General features: G+C 46.0%; 1 protein-coding gene across 8 annotated transcripts in view; it reads right to left on the bottom strand.

Moving 5' to 3' along the window:
* Window positions 1–14,920, bottom strand: part of PAX2 (paired box 2) — a 93,785-nt gene that overhangs the window by 49,742 nt on the left and 29,123 nt on the right. For all 8 annotated transcript variants that reach the window (XM_025396794.1, XM_025396800.1, XM_025396795.1 and 5 more), the window contains one exon: window positions 6–91. In XM_025396794.1, the coding sequence (XP_025252579.1) occupies window positions 6–91 (86 nt within the window). The remainder of the gene's footprint in view (window positions 1–5; window positions 92–14,920) is intronic.

The raw sequence follows: 14,920 nt of genomic DNA, 5'->3' as shown, positions 1-14,920 counted from the left end.
CTTACCAATGGTGTGGCCAGGGGCGGTCACTCCTGTCCCAGCCCCATCCGGCGTTGGGTGGAAAGGCTGCTGAACTTTGGTCCGGATGATTCTGCAACAGCGTCACAACAGCATCACACATCATATGCCCACTCCTACCCTGGCCAATTCCAGCCCAGCCCTGCAAAGGGGCTCTCTCCCAAGTTCCTCAGCGATTTCCTCATCCATCTGCTCCCTGCGTCCCTGCCCTCACTGACTGCTGCAAGGCACAGGGTTTTCCTTCTGTTGGCTCTGCAGATCCAACCTAATGTAGCTCTGGGTGAATGCAGCCTGCCTTATGTCCTGCTATGTGCATCACCCAAATTATTGTTTGATTTTTGGTAGCAAGGATCAGGGCAGCAGACCCAGTGAGCACAGCATTCTTTCTCTTTCTGCAGGGTGAGGACTGCCCTGGTGGCTTGTTGTCCATCTTTCTCTCCTCAACCACACACGCATCTCCTCCTGGTACCAGGACCTCCTGGGATTTGAGATCATTTTGGAGCTGGCTTTCCTACTTGGGGCTGTACCACAGTCCTTCAGAGTTGAGAGGATGAGATTTCCCCATATCCTGAAAGAATGAGAAGTAGCCAGGGAGGGGCTGGGTCACAGGTGACCCTTTTGTCCCCAGGACTCCAACACAGCACACAATCCCCTTGCCAGATGTCAGGTCCTGAACAACCTCCTCTTGAGCCCACTTACTGCCCTCAAACAAGTCAGAGCCTTGTTCCCATATGGCTGGCTGGTTTGCTGGCCTCCTTTTCTGAGGTTCTTACTTGGATTGCGGCTTCTTCGCCAACCTGATTGAAAGGTCTGGTGCCCTCCCTGTACATCTTGGGGAGAAGGGGCCAAATCAAACATCCCAGGAGCCTGCTTTTCAGGGATCTGAAAAACCCAGGGCTCAGTGATGCCAAAGACCAGTCCCAGGGCCAAGACTGAGGAATGCTCCCCCAACCCACTGGTCAAATGAGGGGCCTTTGGAAGCCACTTTTCTGATAGCATTGCTCTTCCCCACAGAGAGGCATGTGAGCCAAGCTCACCTCAACCAGCCAGGTGAGTCACAAACCATGAACCAAGTCAGCTCTAAAAGCTTTTCCTGAACACTTGCAGGCGTTGGGATAAGCCAGCTCATAGTGCTGGATATGAAGGTGGGGAGGGGAGACTTAACCCCTGAAAAGCTAAGTTACCAGAGGGAATCAGGTAGTTAGTGCCGGAAAGTTGGAGCGGAGGAACCATTCCCCTTGCAGGAGAGGGAACTGGGGAAGAAGTCGCTGAAGACAGGGAAATTGATGTAGATCTTCAAAGCTGAGTAGGGCTGAAATCAGAGGCACAGAGGATGGCGGAAAGGACACTGGGCTACGTGGCAGGGGCCCTGAGTGCTGCTTCTGATTTTGCATTTAAGAAGCCACATAGCCTTGGTCTCATCTCTCAACTTCTCTGGGCCTCAGTTTCTTCAGCTGTAAATGAAGGGGTTGGACTACAGGATCTCCACTGTCTCTTTCCCCAGTAAAAAATAACTTGATCCTAAGATGAACAAAGAAGTAGCGGGGAGGGCATCACAAGCTGGTGGAAGCAGAAGCCATGCGAACCTGCTGCCTTCTGGGTTAATGCCCAGAGCAGTCAGCCAGAAAGAGTGGAGGCAGGCAAAGGACTAAGAGGAAACAAGGGTGAAAACTTGGATGTGATGAGAACCATCACCATTTTCCACTTACTGAACATCTACTATGTGCCAATATTATACACAATTTATATGACTTATATATATTACTGTTAATTCGCACAACCACCTCCAAAGTAGAGACTATTATCCTCATTTTGCAAATTGAAAACCAAAGCTGAGACAAGTTTAAGTAGCTCACTCAAGATCACACTACTGGCTGGGTGCAGTGGCTCATGCCTGTAATCCCAGCACTTTGGGAGGCCGAGGCAGGCAGATCACGAGGTCAGGAGTTCAAGACCAACCTGACCAACATTGTGAAACACCGTCTCTACTAAAAATACAAAAATTAGCCAGGTGTGGTGGTATGCACCTGTAATCCCAGCTACTCAGGAGGCTGAGGCAGGAGAATTGCTTGAACCCAGGAGTTGCAGTGAGCTGAGATTGCACCACTGCACTCCAACCTAGGTGACAGAGTAAGACTCCGTCTCAAAAAAAATATCACGGTACCAATTAGGGCAGACTCAGAACGCAGCCTCTAAAATCTATGCTTTTTGTTACTTTGTCATCCTGCCCCCAACATGTAGGAACCAGGTTTAGAGGGTCTTAAGCCATGAGTGATTTCTAAACGAGGGGGTATCTGTACAAACAGATCCCAGTAAAGCAACATACATATACATGAGGCATGAGGCGATATGGAGCTGGTCTCAGGAAAGAAAGGGAAGAATTTGCAAGACAAGAGGAAGGCAGAATGGCCGGAGTTTGGCAACCAACTGGAGTCAACCATGGCTTTACAACCTCAGTTTTGTGTAACTGGAAGCTTGGTGGAGTTTACATCAGCAGGTCAGGAATAAGGCTGTAGGGAGGTGACTGGTGTTGGAGGGAAGTGGTAGCGTTGGTCCTAGATGTGCAGCATTTGAGATGAAAGGGGAGCATCCAGGTGCAATGCCCCTGCATCAGCAGGCAAAGAGGTATGGATTTAGGAGACTGTCAGGGACCAGGGAAAGGAGTATTTAAAAGACAAGAGGCCTAAGGAGTGGATACTGGAGGACATTTACTTCCAGGGACTGGGAAAAGAAACTGACCTTGCCTAGGAGTCAGAGAATTGGTTGCACAGGAAATGGCAGACCAAGATAGGTCAGTTTCACCTAAGTCAATGGAGAAGAATGTTTCAAGAAAAACACAACCTGCAGTGCCAACAGCAACGTGGAGACTGAAGGGAATTGGGAACAAGAAGAGGCACAGATTTGGGATTCTGGTGGCCATTAATGGCTTTGAGGAGGAGTCTCAGCAAAGCAAGTGGAGCAGGAGCCAGACAGAACAAGGTTAGGGAATGCATAGGGAGGAAAGCGAGGCAGGGCGGTAAACGGAGAGTATTGCCTCAGAAGTTTTTGGAAAAGGAAAGGACAGGAAAGTGTGGAAGGTGGAGGATGGAATGGGTAGCTAAGTGGAGGGAAGGACTTCCTGGGTAGGAAAGACCTGGATAAGCTTGTAGACTGAGGAGGAAGAACCAGTGAAGAGGAAGAGACTGAAATTGCCTTAGGGACTGTGGATGATTAACAGAGCAAGAGAGAACAAGGAAAAATGGAGTGCAGACTCCAGGGAAGTGTTAGCCAGAGATGGCATATTTTTAGGTGACCAAAGCTTTGAAAAGGAGCTTTTACGGTTTTTATCTCTCAGCAAAGCAGAAGGCAAGGTCATCTCCCAAGAGTTGGAGGGAAGGTTTGGAGTATGATCACAATGGAAAAGACTGGATAGTAGCTGAGAGGTGGTGTACAATCACCTACAAGAAAAGTCTAGAAAGATGCTGAGCAGCTCAGAGTAGCTGCTCCTAGTTTACTGCAGCAAAAGCTTCTGTGAGTTCACTGGGCCTGTGGGTGGCTCTGGCTTGAGGGCTGATGGGCTCTTGACTAAGGGAACCCCAGGGGTGGGGCTGGCTGAGAGAGATAACTGGATGGGCTTGGGGAGTTTCTGTCTTTGTTACCCAGAGCCTCTGACCCCTAGGGCACTGGTGCAAATTTAGCTGAGGCAGCAAGCGATGGAAAATCACTACTCCCTGACAGTGGCTTGGTGGTGCATGGAGGAGGAGCTGGGCAGGGTGCCTGCTGTGAGTTACTAATGCTCTTGGTGTCCATCCATGACCTCAGGCAGTGGGCACTTGCCAGTACCTAGAGCTGATCTCGGAGAATTTAAGAACTGGGATCGTGGAAATCTGATGGTCATCCATTGTCCTCCTGTCTCCCATACGACAACCCAACAACTCATGGCAATTTCACTCGGGGCTAAAGGATGAATGAAGTAAAGTAGTTGTTGATGATGATGGCCTGATACCATTTCCCCATGTTCCTCCTCCTTCTCCAATTCTTCTTCATACTTGGCCTCACAAGATAGCCAGACACACACCAAACCTCCATGGCCCCGGGCAGGTTTAGCCTGGAAGGTCAAGTTCTGGATATAGATCCCTGGAGGGTGCAGCCGGGACCCTGGAGGACACAGCTCTGCTCAGAAGCTGGGAGGTGTCATTTTTCCATATCCACAGAGAGACTGCCCTGCCAGGGTGCCCGCTCCCCACTTCTCTTTCCTTCACAGGATACCCTTTCTCCTCCACCATTTCTGATGAGAGCTCGCCCTTTTCTGGGGATCTCCAGGGCTTTGGCCAGGGCCCCGCATGGGGACTTCCAGGCACTTAGAGTTTCCCACACTTCCAAGGGAGTGAGAGCAGCAAAAGGAAGAAGGGTATGGGTTATGGGCTCAGCCTGCCTTAGTCTGAATCCTGGCTTTGTTACTTGTTGCCTGTGAAACCCCTGGCAGTTTCTTTTTCCCTTCTCTGTAAAAGAAGATAATACTACCATACACTTCATAGGACTGTAGTGAGGACTAAATAGGACACTCCATGTAAATTGATTAGTATGATGGTTGGTTCAATAAATGCTACCTATAACAACAATGATGACCAGTATTATTATTCCTACGGGTGACCCCTAGGCCCAGCTGCTTTCAATTTAGGGGCTGAGCCAGATGCAGGCAGGAGACCTCCCTACCCAGTATGCCCCAGACTGGTCAATGCAGGTGCCACTGAGACCCTGGGAAGAGCATTGAGAAGACGAGAAACTGCAGCAGCGGTGGCAACATCCGACCCAAAGGAGGTTGCGTCAGACTCTGAAGAAGACAGACTGGGGACTGGACCAAGCCCCACTGGGGTCACTGGCAAGGATCCACAGGGTACCCAAGGGATGGCAGGGGGTCATGGCAGGACTTCAGAGCAAAGGATGACAGGGCAGGTGGGGAGGCCACTCCCTCATTGGTTAAATTCCTGGAAGATCCCCACCTCTCACCAACTTGGATATCAACACCATCTCAGGCTCTGTGAGTAAGAATGAAAGCCCTGTATGAGACTCCTATTAACACTGCGTTAGACTCAAGAAGAAAGAGAGAAGCCCTCCACCTTTTAAGAGAGCACCAGACATTCCTCCTACTCTTCTAGTTCTGCTCTCTCTCTTCCTCCTCCTTCCCCATTCTTTTCTCTGTGTTTCACTCTCTGTCTCTCTCTTCTCTTTCTCTGCTCCTCTCTCCACTTCCCCTCTCGTTGTATGTCTGTCTGTCTCCTTGCACCCTGAAGTCCCAACGTGGCTATGTGAGTTTATTGATTCCTGGGAGCTGGGGGAAAGCAGGAGGCAGGGCTGGGGTGCAGGCTCAGGGATGGAAATAGAAGGCTATAAATTATTTGTGACAGGAAAGCAATAGTGGCAGAGTGCTGAGCACAAGTCCTGTGTCACTATTAGATTCCTTTTAGCCTGATGACACTGTAAAAAAGGTTAAGTGTCTGCTGGAATCGTACACCTGGGGGGCCGGGGCAGCCTGGGAGCAGAACAAGCCACTGAGAGCAGGTATATCAATTCTCCAGGCCAATAATATTCCTCTCATTGATCGCCACGCAAAGTTCAAAAATCTCATTACAGCCAGGCAGACCGGGAACTTTTTACAAATCAATAGAATGATATAATGTATGTATACTTAGTACAAATGTATCTATTCATCTATCCATCCATCCACAGTCCGCCTCAGGGTTTCCAAGTTAACCTACCCATCATATTATGTTATGTTATGTCTGATATTATATTGTATTATATTATATGATAATAAATGGTGTGCAAAAACTCCCTGAGGTGGAGACAAGAAGAGGTCCTATTAGCATTGAGGTGACCTCAGACAGCTCACCTTGGGAGGAGTAAGGTGGCAGCATTTACAGGACTAGGCTGGGCAGGATTTCTAGGAGCAATGCTTCCTCAGGAGAGGCTCTAGTTTAAAAACAAAAACAAAAAACTGTGTACTGAGTATCTACTACATGTTAGGCAATGTTCTATGTACTTCAAATAAATAGTTCACTTAATCCTCACAACAATGCATTTTGCACACAAGGCTTATTACAACTTGCCCAAAGTCACCCATTTAATAAATAGCAAATCTGGGATTTGAATTCAGGTAGACTAATCCTAGGGACTAATCCCTTACCTGATAAATTAGACTGCCTCCAGGAGAGAGACACCCAAAGGCCCCATATTTTAACTTCTATTTTCAGTCCCTTCTGAGAAATGAAGGGTGAGGGGTTTCCCTGAACCTCAGTTTTCCTCACTAGAAAATGGGAGTAATAACACCTGCTGGACCCAACTGCTGACAACCCCTGTACATTGGGTCTCCAAGCTTGTCGCCATGAAATCCTTTCCTGCTGTCTAGAACAGACTTGCTTCCCAATTTTAGAATTACTTCCTGGCAGAGCTTGAAGAAACCAGTGACATGACCAGGCTTGGGGCAGGCTGCTCTTAGGAACAAGATGTCAAGTATCTGGATATATGTGTTATATACATGTATAAATCAGCTTAAATTGTCCTGGAGTAAACTGCCCACTTTAGAGTCTTTGCAGAAAATATTTAATCCCTGGTATGGGGAGAGTCTTTCCTGATTCAGTAAATCAAAGGCACTCCAGGGTAGAGAATGTGCCAGATTAGCTGGCCCCACTGCCCACTAAGTCAGACAAGTGGTCATGGGGGCCTCTGCCAGTGGCCTCAGGCAGCCTGGGCATTATAAACTCGATCATCTTAGAGAACAAAATGATATTTGCAGCTGGGCGTGGTGGCTCATGCCTATAATCCCAGCACTTTGGGAGGCTGAGGCAGGTGGATCACTTGAGGTCAGGAGTTCGAGACCAGCCTGGCCATCATGGTGAAACCCCATCTCTACTGAAAATACAAAAATTAGCCAGACAGGGTCTCACACACTTGTGGTTCCAGCTACTCGGGAGGCTGAGGTGGGAGAATCACTTGAACCCACGATTGCAATGGTGAAGTGGAACCCAGGATTGGAGGAGGCAGAGGTTGCAGTGAGCCGAGATGGTGCTACTGCACTCTAGCCTGGGCTGCATAGTGAGACTCTGTCTCAAAAAAAAAAAAAAAGGTATTAAAAAGGATATTTGTGGCCAGGCGTGGTGGCTTACACCTGTAATCCCAACACTCTGGGAGGCTGAGGTGAGTGAATCATGAGGTCAGAAGTTCAAGACCAGCCTGGCCAAGATGGTGAAACCCTGTGTCTACTAAAAATACAAAAATTAGCCAGGCGTGGTGGTGGGTGCCTGTAATCTCTGCTACTGGGGAGGCTGAGGCAGAGAACTGCTTGAACCCGGAGGTAAAGGTTGCAGTGAGCAGAGATCGTGCCATTGCACTCCGGCCTGGGCAACAGAATGACATTCCGTTTCAAAAAAAAAAAAAAAGACATTTGCTTCAGCGAGGGATATTTTGCCCAGTTAATGCAAGTGGTTATCGCTTCAACTCAAGTCTTTGAGAGCTGCCTATATCAGGCACGTATCCATGGCTTGGCCCCGAGGCAAGTCAGCAACACTAACAGTGGGAGACTTTTCACAGCAGAACCTTGAGTGAGATATCATAGATCACCCAGGAAGTGTTTACCTCTCCTGGAAATGGTCCCTACTCCTGAGAACTCTAAGGAGCTAGAATCTCCCCCCTTGTATACCCCAGGAACTGAAAAATTGAAATTTACTTCCTCCTCTCCACAGAAACACAAAGGAAACAGCATCTCCTCTGCACGTGGCTTCCTTTAAGGCAGGCCTGAATCACTTAACACACTCTGTTTTTGTAACCTCTGGCTGCAGTTTGGGTTGAGTTTAGAGGTCTTTTTGCCCATGCTCACTCACATGCCTTGCAGATTTCAGTCTGGATAACTGACCATATGTCAGGCAGGGTTCTGGACATGGCCACTGATAAGGGTCAGGTCATTCTTCAGAATTGTGGGCAGGACCTTCCATTCTGGCTCTGGCAGGCTGTTGCTGGCATACACGGGTTCCAGGTTACCACGGTTCCTCCCAAATGTGTCAACTCTTGTTGACTCTCAGAAGTCATAGCTGAGCTCCAAGAAATGAAAGTCCTACCAAAAAGCTGGCAGAAGGGTTTCCTCAAACTACTGCCCTTGAACTACCTGCATTAGAATTCCTTGGGGTGCTTCCTAAAATGCGAATCACCGGGTCCCACCTCAGACCTGAATTAGAGTTTCTGAACTCTATTTGAGAAGACTAGCTTAAGTCAGGGGGTGAAGAAACCATCCTTCTGGTTGGTTTCTCAAGGGGATCCTTGGGAGAGTTGGGAAGAAGTCTTAGTGAGTTAAGAAATTTCCTTTCTCATACTCTATCAATCCACGTTTCTCTCCATCTATTTACCCTGACTCCAGCTGACATAGTCACCAAAATTCAATAAGCTATCAGTTGCTCTGTGGAAACAAAACCAGAGGTTAAAAATTGAAATAATTTCTTTTTTTTTTTTTTTTGAGACGGAGTCTCGCTCTGTCGCCCAGGCTGGAGTGCAGTGGCCAGATCTCGGCTCACTGCAAGCTCCACCTCCCGGGTTCACGCCATTCTCCTGCCTCAGCCTCCCGAGTAGCTGGGACTACAGGCGCCCGCCACCTCGCCCGGCTAATTTTTTGTATTTTTTAGTAGAGACGGGGTTTCACCGTGTTAGCCAGGATGGTCTCGATCTCCTGACCTCGTGATCTGCCCGTCTCGGCCTCCCAAAGTGCTGGGATTACAGGCTTGAGCCACCGCACCCGGCCAAAAATTGAAATAATTTCAAAATGGTTTTTGGTACATTCCAGGATGATAAATTCCAAATTCCAAGTAGGTTACTTAGATACCAGGCATATATTCTGCATCAACTTAGCCTTCAAAGACTAGCATTGAGGGAGATTATCCTTCCACCTCGTGCCCCTGAAAGCCCAGGCCAGAGACAATTTACCAGGCTAGATGGGCCATGGGGCTGGCCCAAGGGGGCAATAGTGATGGTTTATATGATGAATGGTAAGCATATGGATTGATTTAACTTCAAGATATGCATAGGTTTAAAAATTAAGGGGCAATGTGTTTAACTAACCATTTGGAAACCAGTCTGCGGTGCATGCCAAGCCCAGAGCGTGATCAGACTAGCTTCTCTCACCACTGGCCCTGCCCTCATCTGTCAGAGCTTCTGGCTAGAGCTGGAGTCTACCAGCTGTCCACCCCCATGGTCCTGCTTGGGAAGCTCCAGAGGCTTGAAGACTGCTTGCTATAAGGTGAACAAGGTACTGCTATAGATTCATTGCTGGGATCAAGTCTCCCACTCTGCACCTGTCCATCACCTACTCCCGTCCCACCACAGGCATGCCCACCTCCCTCTGCAGTCACCTGAGCAGGAGCAGATATAGGGCCTGATAGTGACTGCCTGGCCTCCCTACCTCTAGCCTTTCCTACCTCTCACCTATTTAGGCATTCAAAAACAGTCCATCAGTCTTTCTCTGTCTCTTCCTGAAAGAATGTGATACAGCTAAACCCTACAATCACTTCCTATCACCTGTAGGATAAATTCAGAATTCTTCAGCCCAGCCTTCAAAATCTTCCCTAATCTGGCTCTATCCTAGCTTTCCAATCTATTTCTCTCTGTTTCCCTCTTCCTCTCAGGGTCTAGCACAGAGCTGAAACCTTGTTTTCTTGCTTACTCAATTCACATAGTAGAGTCCTTCCCTGAACTCTGAGCTCTGCAAGGGCAGATGTCACTGCTATTTTTCTCATGACTGTCTTTCCCCAGCACCTAGCAATGGTGTCTGGTATAATGTAAGTACTTGATAACTATTTGTTCAATAACAAATGAATATCATTAACAATAACAATAATATGCTCTTGTTTTTTGTTTTTGTTTGTTTGTTTGTTTGTTTTTGAGATGGAGTCTCACACTGTTGCCCAGGCTGGAGTACAATGGCACAATCTCAGTTCACTTCAACCTCTGCCTCCCAGGTTCAAACAATTCTCCTGCCTCAGCCTCCCGAGTAGCTAGGATTATAGGTGCACACCACCATGCCCAGCTAATTTTTGTATTTTTAGTAGGGACGGGGTTTTACCATGTTGGCCAGGCTGGTCTCAAACTCCTGACCTCAAGTGATCCTTCCACCTCGGCCTCCCAAAGTGCTGAGATTACAGGCATGAGCCACTGCACCTGGCCAATAATAACAATGACAGAATCTTAAGGGACACAGTGGGCCAATATACCCTTACTATATACCAGGCACTGCGCAAAGCACTGTATGCAGATTATTTAACTTAATTCTCACAAGTACCTATGAAGATTATTGTCCATAACTTACAGGTGTGGAAGCTGAGACTCAGAGAGGTTAGGTAACTTACAGAAGGTCACGCAGCTGTTAAGTAACACAGTCAGAATTTAAATCTGAGTGTCTCACTCCAGAACTTATGTTGCTAACCATTGAATAGAATAAGTCAGTCATATCAAGAGCAGATGGTAGAATCTATGAGAGGCTAGGCCTGAATAGAAGAGCTGAATTTAATAATAGTAAAAACAATAACTATCATTTATTTCGTATTCATTATACGACAGGCATTATAATGAATGTATTTTCTCATTCGAATTCAACTATAACTCTATCAAATAACCATCCTCTCTATTTTGCCTAAGAAACAACAGAAAGGCCGAGCAACTTGCCCAAAGTCACATGCTTAATAGCATTGGAGCCAGAATTTTTTTGTTTGGTTGGTTTTTATTTTTTTCAATTGACATATAATTATACATGTGCATCGGGTAAGAGCCAGACATTGGATCCAGGCTTGTGACTTCAATGTCTGTAGGATGAACCATTTGACCTTTTTGGGAAATTTATATATATATATATACACACACACACACACACATATATATATATTAACTATTTGGACATGAACAAATTTTTCCTTCAGCCTTTTCATATCCACGATTTTGGAAAATTGAGCAATTATATATGTAGACAATTAACAGAGAGCACATGTAGCTGTGATTTTAAACATGCTTATTCTCTCCCATGCATGTGCCATAGCTGTATTTGATAAGCATCATGTCTGCGTTACAAACAAACCACAATTTTAGATTAAGTGGCTATAGGCTTCAGTGAATTTTATATGCACTGGTAGGTTTGGGGGGCAAATTTTCCAAATTATTTTCACCTATCTAGTTTCCAAATCATGTACATGATTGCATGATGATACTACATATAGATGTTTCTCAATTTCTGTTTTGAGGATCCATTTCTATGATTCATGTATCTTTATATTCAGGTCTGCTCCAATGCATTGATCTAAGATTTATAATAGTGGATATATTTACCAAAACCTACTTCATGAATACCTGCCAAGTTATGCCCATTTCTGTCAAATATGTAAACTACAGCGAGACTACACCATCACTGTTCCCTTCCCGGGGTGTTTGAGATTTTCACATCACAATCATGTTTTTATATTGGTCCATGCACCAGTATTGATGTACATAAATGTGCATTTGTATACCTGTGTATCTCTCTGTCTATGGCCAGGATGGGGTGGGGGAGGGGGATGTGGAAATGAGAGAATTATTAAATGCCAAGTAGCTGTGCAATAAATTCCATTGATTTTATAAACTCCAACTTGTCTTCAGTCTCCTTCCATTCTTTATCCTGGGGGCATTGCAACAAAAACCTATTTTAAATACCTTTGCTTCCCCCCCTCCCCCTCCCCAAAAAAGTGTCAATATTTTATTTGGATTTTTAACTTCGCTCCATAACAGTTGTTTGACCTCCTGCGAGGTCACATAAATTCTGGGACTTTATTCAGGAGCCATGTTCCTGCTATTGAATAAGCAATTTGGGAGGGTGAATTAATGACTTGTGCTGTTGCTGGAAAGTCCCTGAAGAAATATTAAAATTGCTTGCAGACTGAATCGATACTCCGTGAACACCCAGCAAGAGGGCTTTGGCTCTGGAATGGCCACAGAAGGTAGGGCTGGGTAGAGGAAGGGGAATTCCTGCACCCAGCTTGGTGAGCTCTCCTCCCACCACCACCTTTCCCTTTATCCCTGGAGCTCTGTCATTTTCAGTAACAGCGAAGTCTTATTAAATCCCAACCAAGATAGAACTGAATTGTCCTGTCTCGGGAAGCAGGCTCAGGGGACAGTTTACTCTCTTACTAGCAATGAGAGCCCAGAGGCCTTATTAGAGGTGATGGTCTGGACACATACACCTGCTGGAGAAACGGCATGGTGCTGCTGCTTTCTGGCAGGCTGCATTGTGCTTGGGAGGACTGCAGCTGCGATCGTTTTCTGCTGGGTGTGCAGGAGAATTGGGTGCTGCGCTACTGGCTCTGTCTCTGTGTGTGCCTGCCCACGTGGCTCAAGTGGCCACATGATTTCAGCCTGTGGGTATGGGTGTGCCTATGGGATGCAGAGTTTGAATTGTGTTGCGCATTATCTTGTATTGTTGCATTGTGTTGACGCATTCCGGCAGCTGGCTTAATGTTTGTTACTTGGTGTTTTGTGGTATTGTATTGAGGTGGCTGCACTTTGTGTAACACTGAGTTGGAGGAATGTGAGTATTGTTTGGTGGCAGTGTCTGTGTTTCTGCTTTGAATTATTGTGTTCATTGATCATATCAGCATCTTTTTTCCCTAATGTATGTCTTAGAGATTAGGTTAATGGATGTCTCCTTGGTGATGTGGGTTGAGTAACGATGCTGGATCTGGGTGGTGGTGTACGATTCGGTAATTGCTTTAATTGCCTTCTTGGTGTGGTTGTGGGTGAGAGGATCCATCCTTTAGCTCTTTTAGCTTACTCTGGCCTGGTCATTTGCAATTCTGCTTTTCAGAAGGAAGATTCTAGAGATGCAGGACAAATATCTTCTTGATGACCAAAAATACGATTCTTTTCTTCTTGGAAGCAAATGTCCCTGCTCTGCTGAACAGTTATGACTTTACCAAACGAGAACAGGTCTGCCTGATTTGGAGAGTTAAGCCCCTAGACCTAACCTTATCCCAGTTGAGAGTCCAGATCCTTGCTGCAGTTAGAAGAGGATGGATGGGAGCAAACTTCCCAATCCCAATGGGAACAGCAGCGTAAACTCTAGTTCTAAGAATCCCCATTCCACTCTACTCTGTGGCTCTAGCCATTAGCATCTTCTTCCTTCCCAGTATCTCCAGATGACGTGGCTCAGCAGTGACTTGCACTGAGGAACACACACCATGGAAGACTACAGAGATACACAGAGGTGTGACCATCTGCTAGGGTGCAGGGTCCCTGTTTTGAGCTTGTAAGAGACTGCAAAATATACAGAGTTCCCCAAGAGATTGCCTATGCCTGCACTTCCCTTGATCCAAAGTAGATATGAAGTATGACATAGGGGATAAGCATGTGGGTTTTAGAGCCAGGACTGCATGGGTTCAAATCCTACTTCTGCTACTTAGCCTGTGACCTTGAGCAAGTTATTTAACTTATCTGTACTCCAGCTACCTCATCTATAACAATCCTATAAAGCCCTATGGGGTTGTTTAGGATGCTTAAATCAATTAATGCATGTAACATGCTTATAATAGTTCCTACTGTAGTAAGCACTTGCTAACCACTACGATGATGATAATGATGATAAATATAAAGGCTTTCTGAGTAAAGCAGCCATAAGGTTGACCTATGTATGTGTATAAACATGTACACATATGTGCTAGTGTACATAAAATCCTAAGACAAATTAAGGAGGTGTGTGTGTGTGTGTTTTAAGCAGAGAAGTGCAAAAATTGCAGCCAAGTAGCACAGGGGCAGAGGGTAGTTCTCTCTCTGCCATCTGGGCAGTGGCAGGGGCTGGGGGTTTACAGAGCTCACCACTGCCTATGCCCACACAGAGGGCAGCAGCTGGCCCTGCATCCGGTAATGAATAGGCAACCCTTGACTTGTTTCATACTACAAGAAAAATGTAAGGATGATTGAGTTTTCAGGATTCTAATTTTGTTCATTAAAAACATTTACTTTCTAATTTTAAAATCAGAACCTTTACCAGCTAATAGGCAGAAATGAGGAATAATGAAATCTATGAATTTGAGAACGATGCAAAAGGTATAAAAGGTATCAGATAAGCGACTGTTTAGGTATTTGGGTGTGGGTCTTATGGCCATTGAGCTGAACTTGGTCACCTAACTAAGCCAAAGGGGCAGGGAGAACTTGAGGCAAGAATGGGATCGCACCTCAGTCTTGTTCCATGAAAGTTCCCATAAAGATGAGAAACACATCTTTGGGAGTTGGGAGTTTGGGAAACGTTGGTTTTCATCTTTACTCTTGTCAGGCAAAGAATAAATAGAATTTGCAGTTGTCCAGTTAGTTGGAGCCATTGCATCAAATAGATTAAGCCCAAAGTAATTTTTTCCTGAAATTTTTTTCTTAAAAAATTTTACTCCTTAGCAATGGAAATAACTGCAATGATTGTCAAACTCCCATGCTTCCTTAGAACATCCAGACATGCCAGACAAGAATAGACAGATTTGGTTTGAATTTGTTAAATATTTGCTCACTTCTCCCTTTCCTCTTTCTTCTTCCTTTGTCTTATCTCCATTTCTTTCCTCTCTTCCCGTCCTCTTCCTGTTTACCTCCCTTTCCTCTCCCCTCTATGACATTTAAGAATCAGTGGAACACTTCAAATGCATCAAATAAGGATTTTTCCCCACTACCATTTCATTTTATCTTTTAAAAAACCTACAAAATGCAAAGCGCCACAACCTACAAAAATGCCATGAAGCCCAGAAAATGCCAACTTTCTTTTTTTTTTTTTTTTTTTTTTTTTGAGAGAGGTTCCACCTGGGACACCGTGGTCGGGGGCCCTGGAGCCTGATCGGCTCACTGCAAGCTCCCCCCCTCAGGGTCCCGCCCTTCTTCCGCCTCC

Source organism: Theropithecus gelada, chromosome 9 (genome assembly GCF_003255815.1).
Source record: "Theropithecus gelada isolate Dixy chromosome 9, Tgel_1.0, whole genome shotgun sequence".
NCBI classification, from domain to species: domain Eukaryota; kingdom Metazoa; phylum Chordata; class Mammalia; order Primates; family Cercopithecidae; genus Theropithecus; species Theropithecus gelada.
This window is presented reverse-complemented; position numbering and strand designations above follow the sequence as displayed.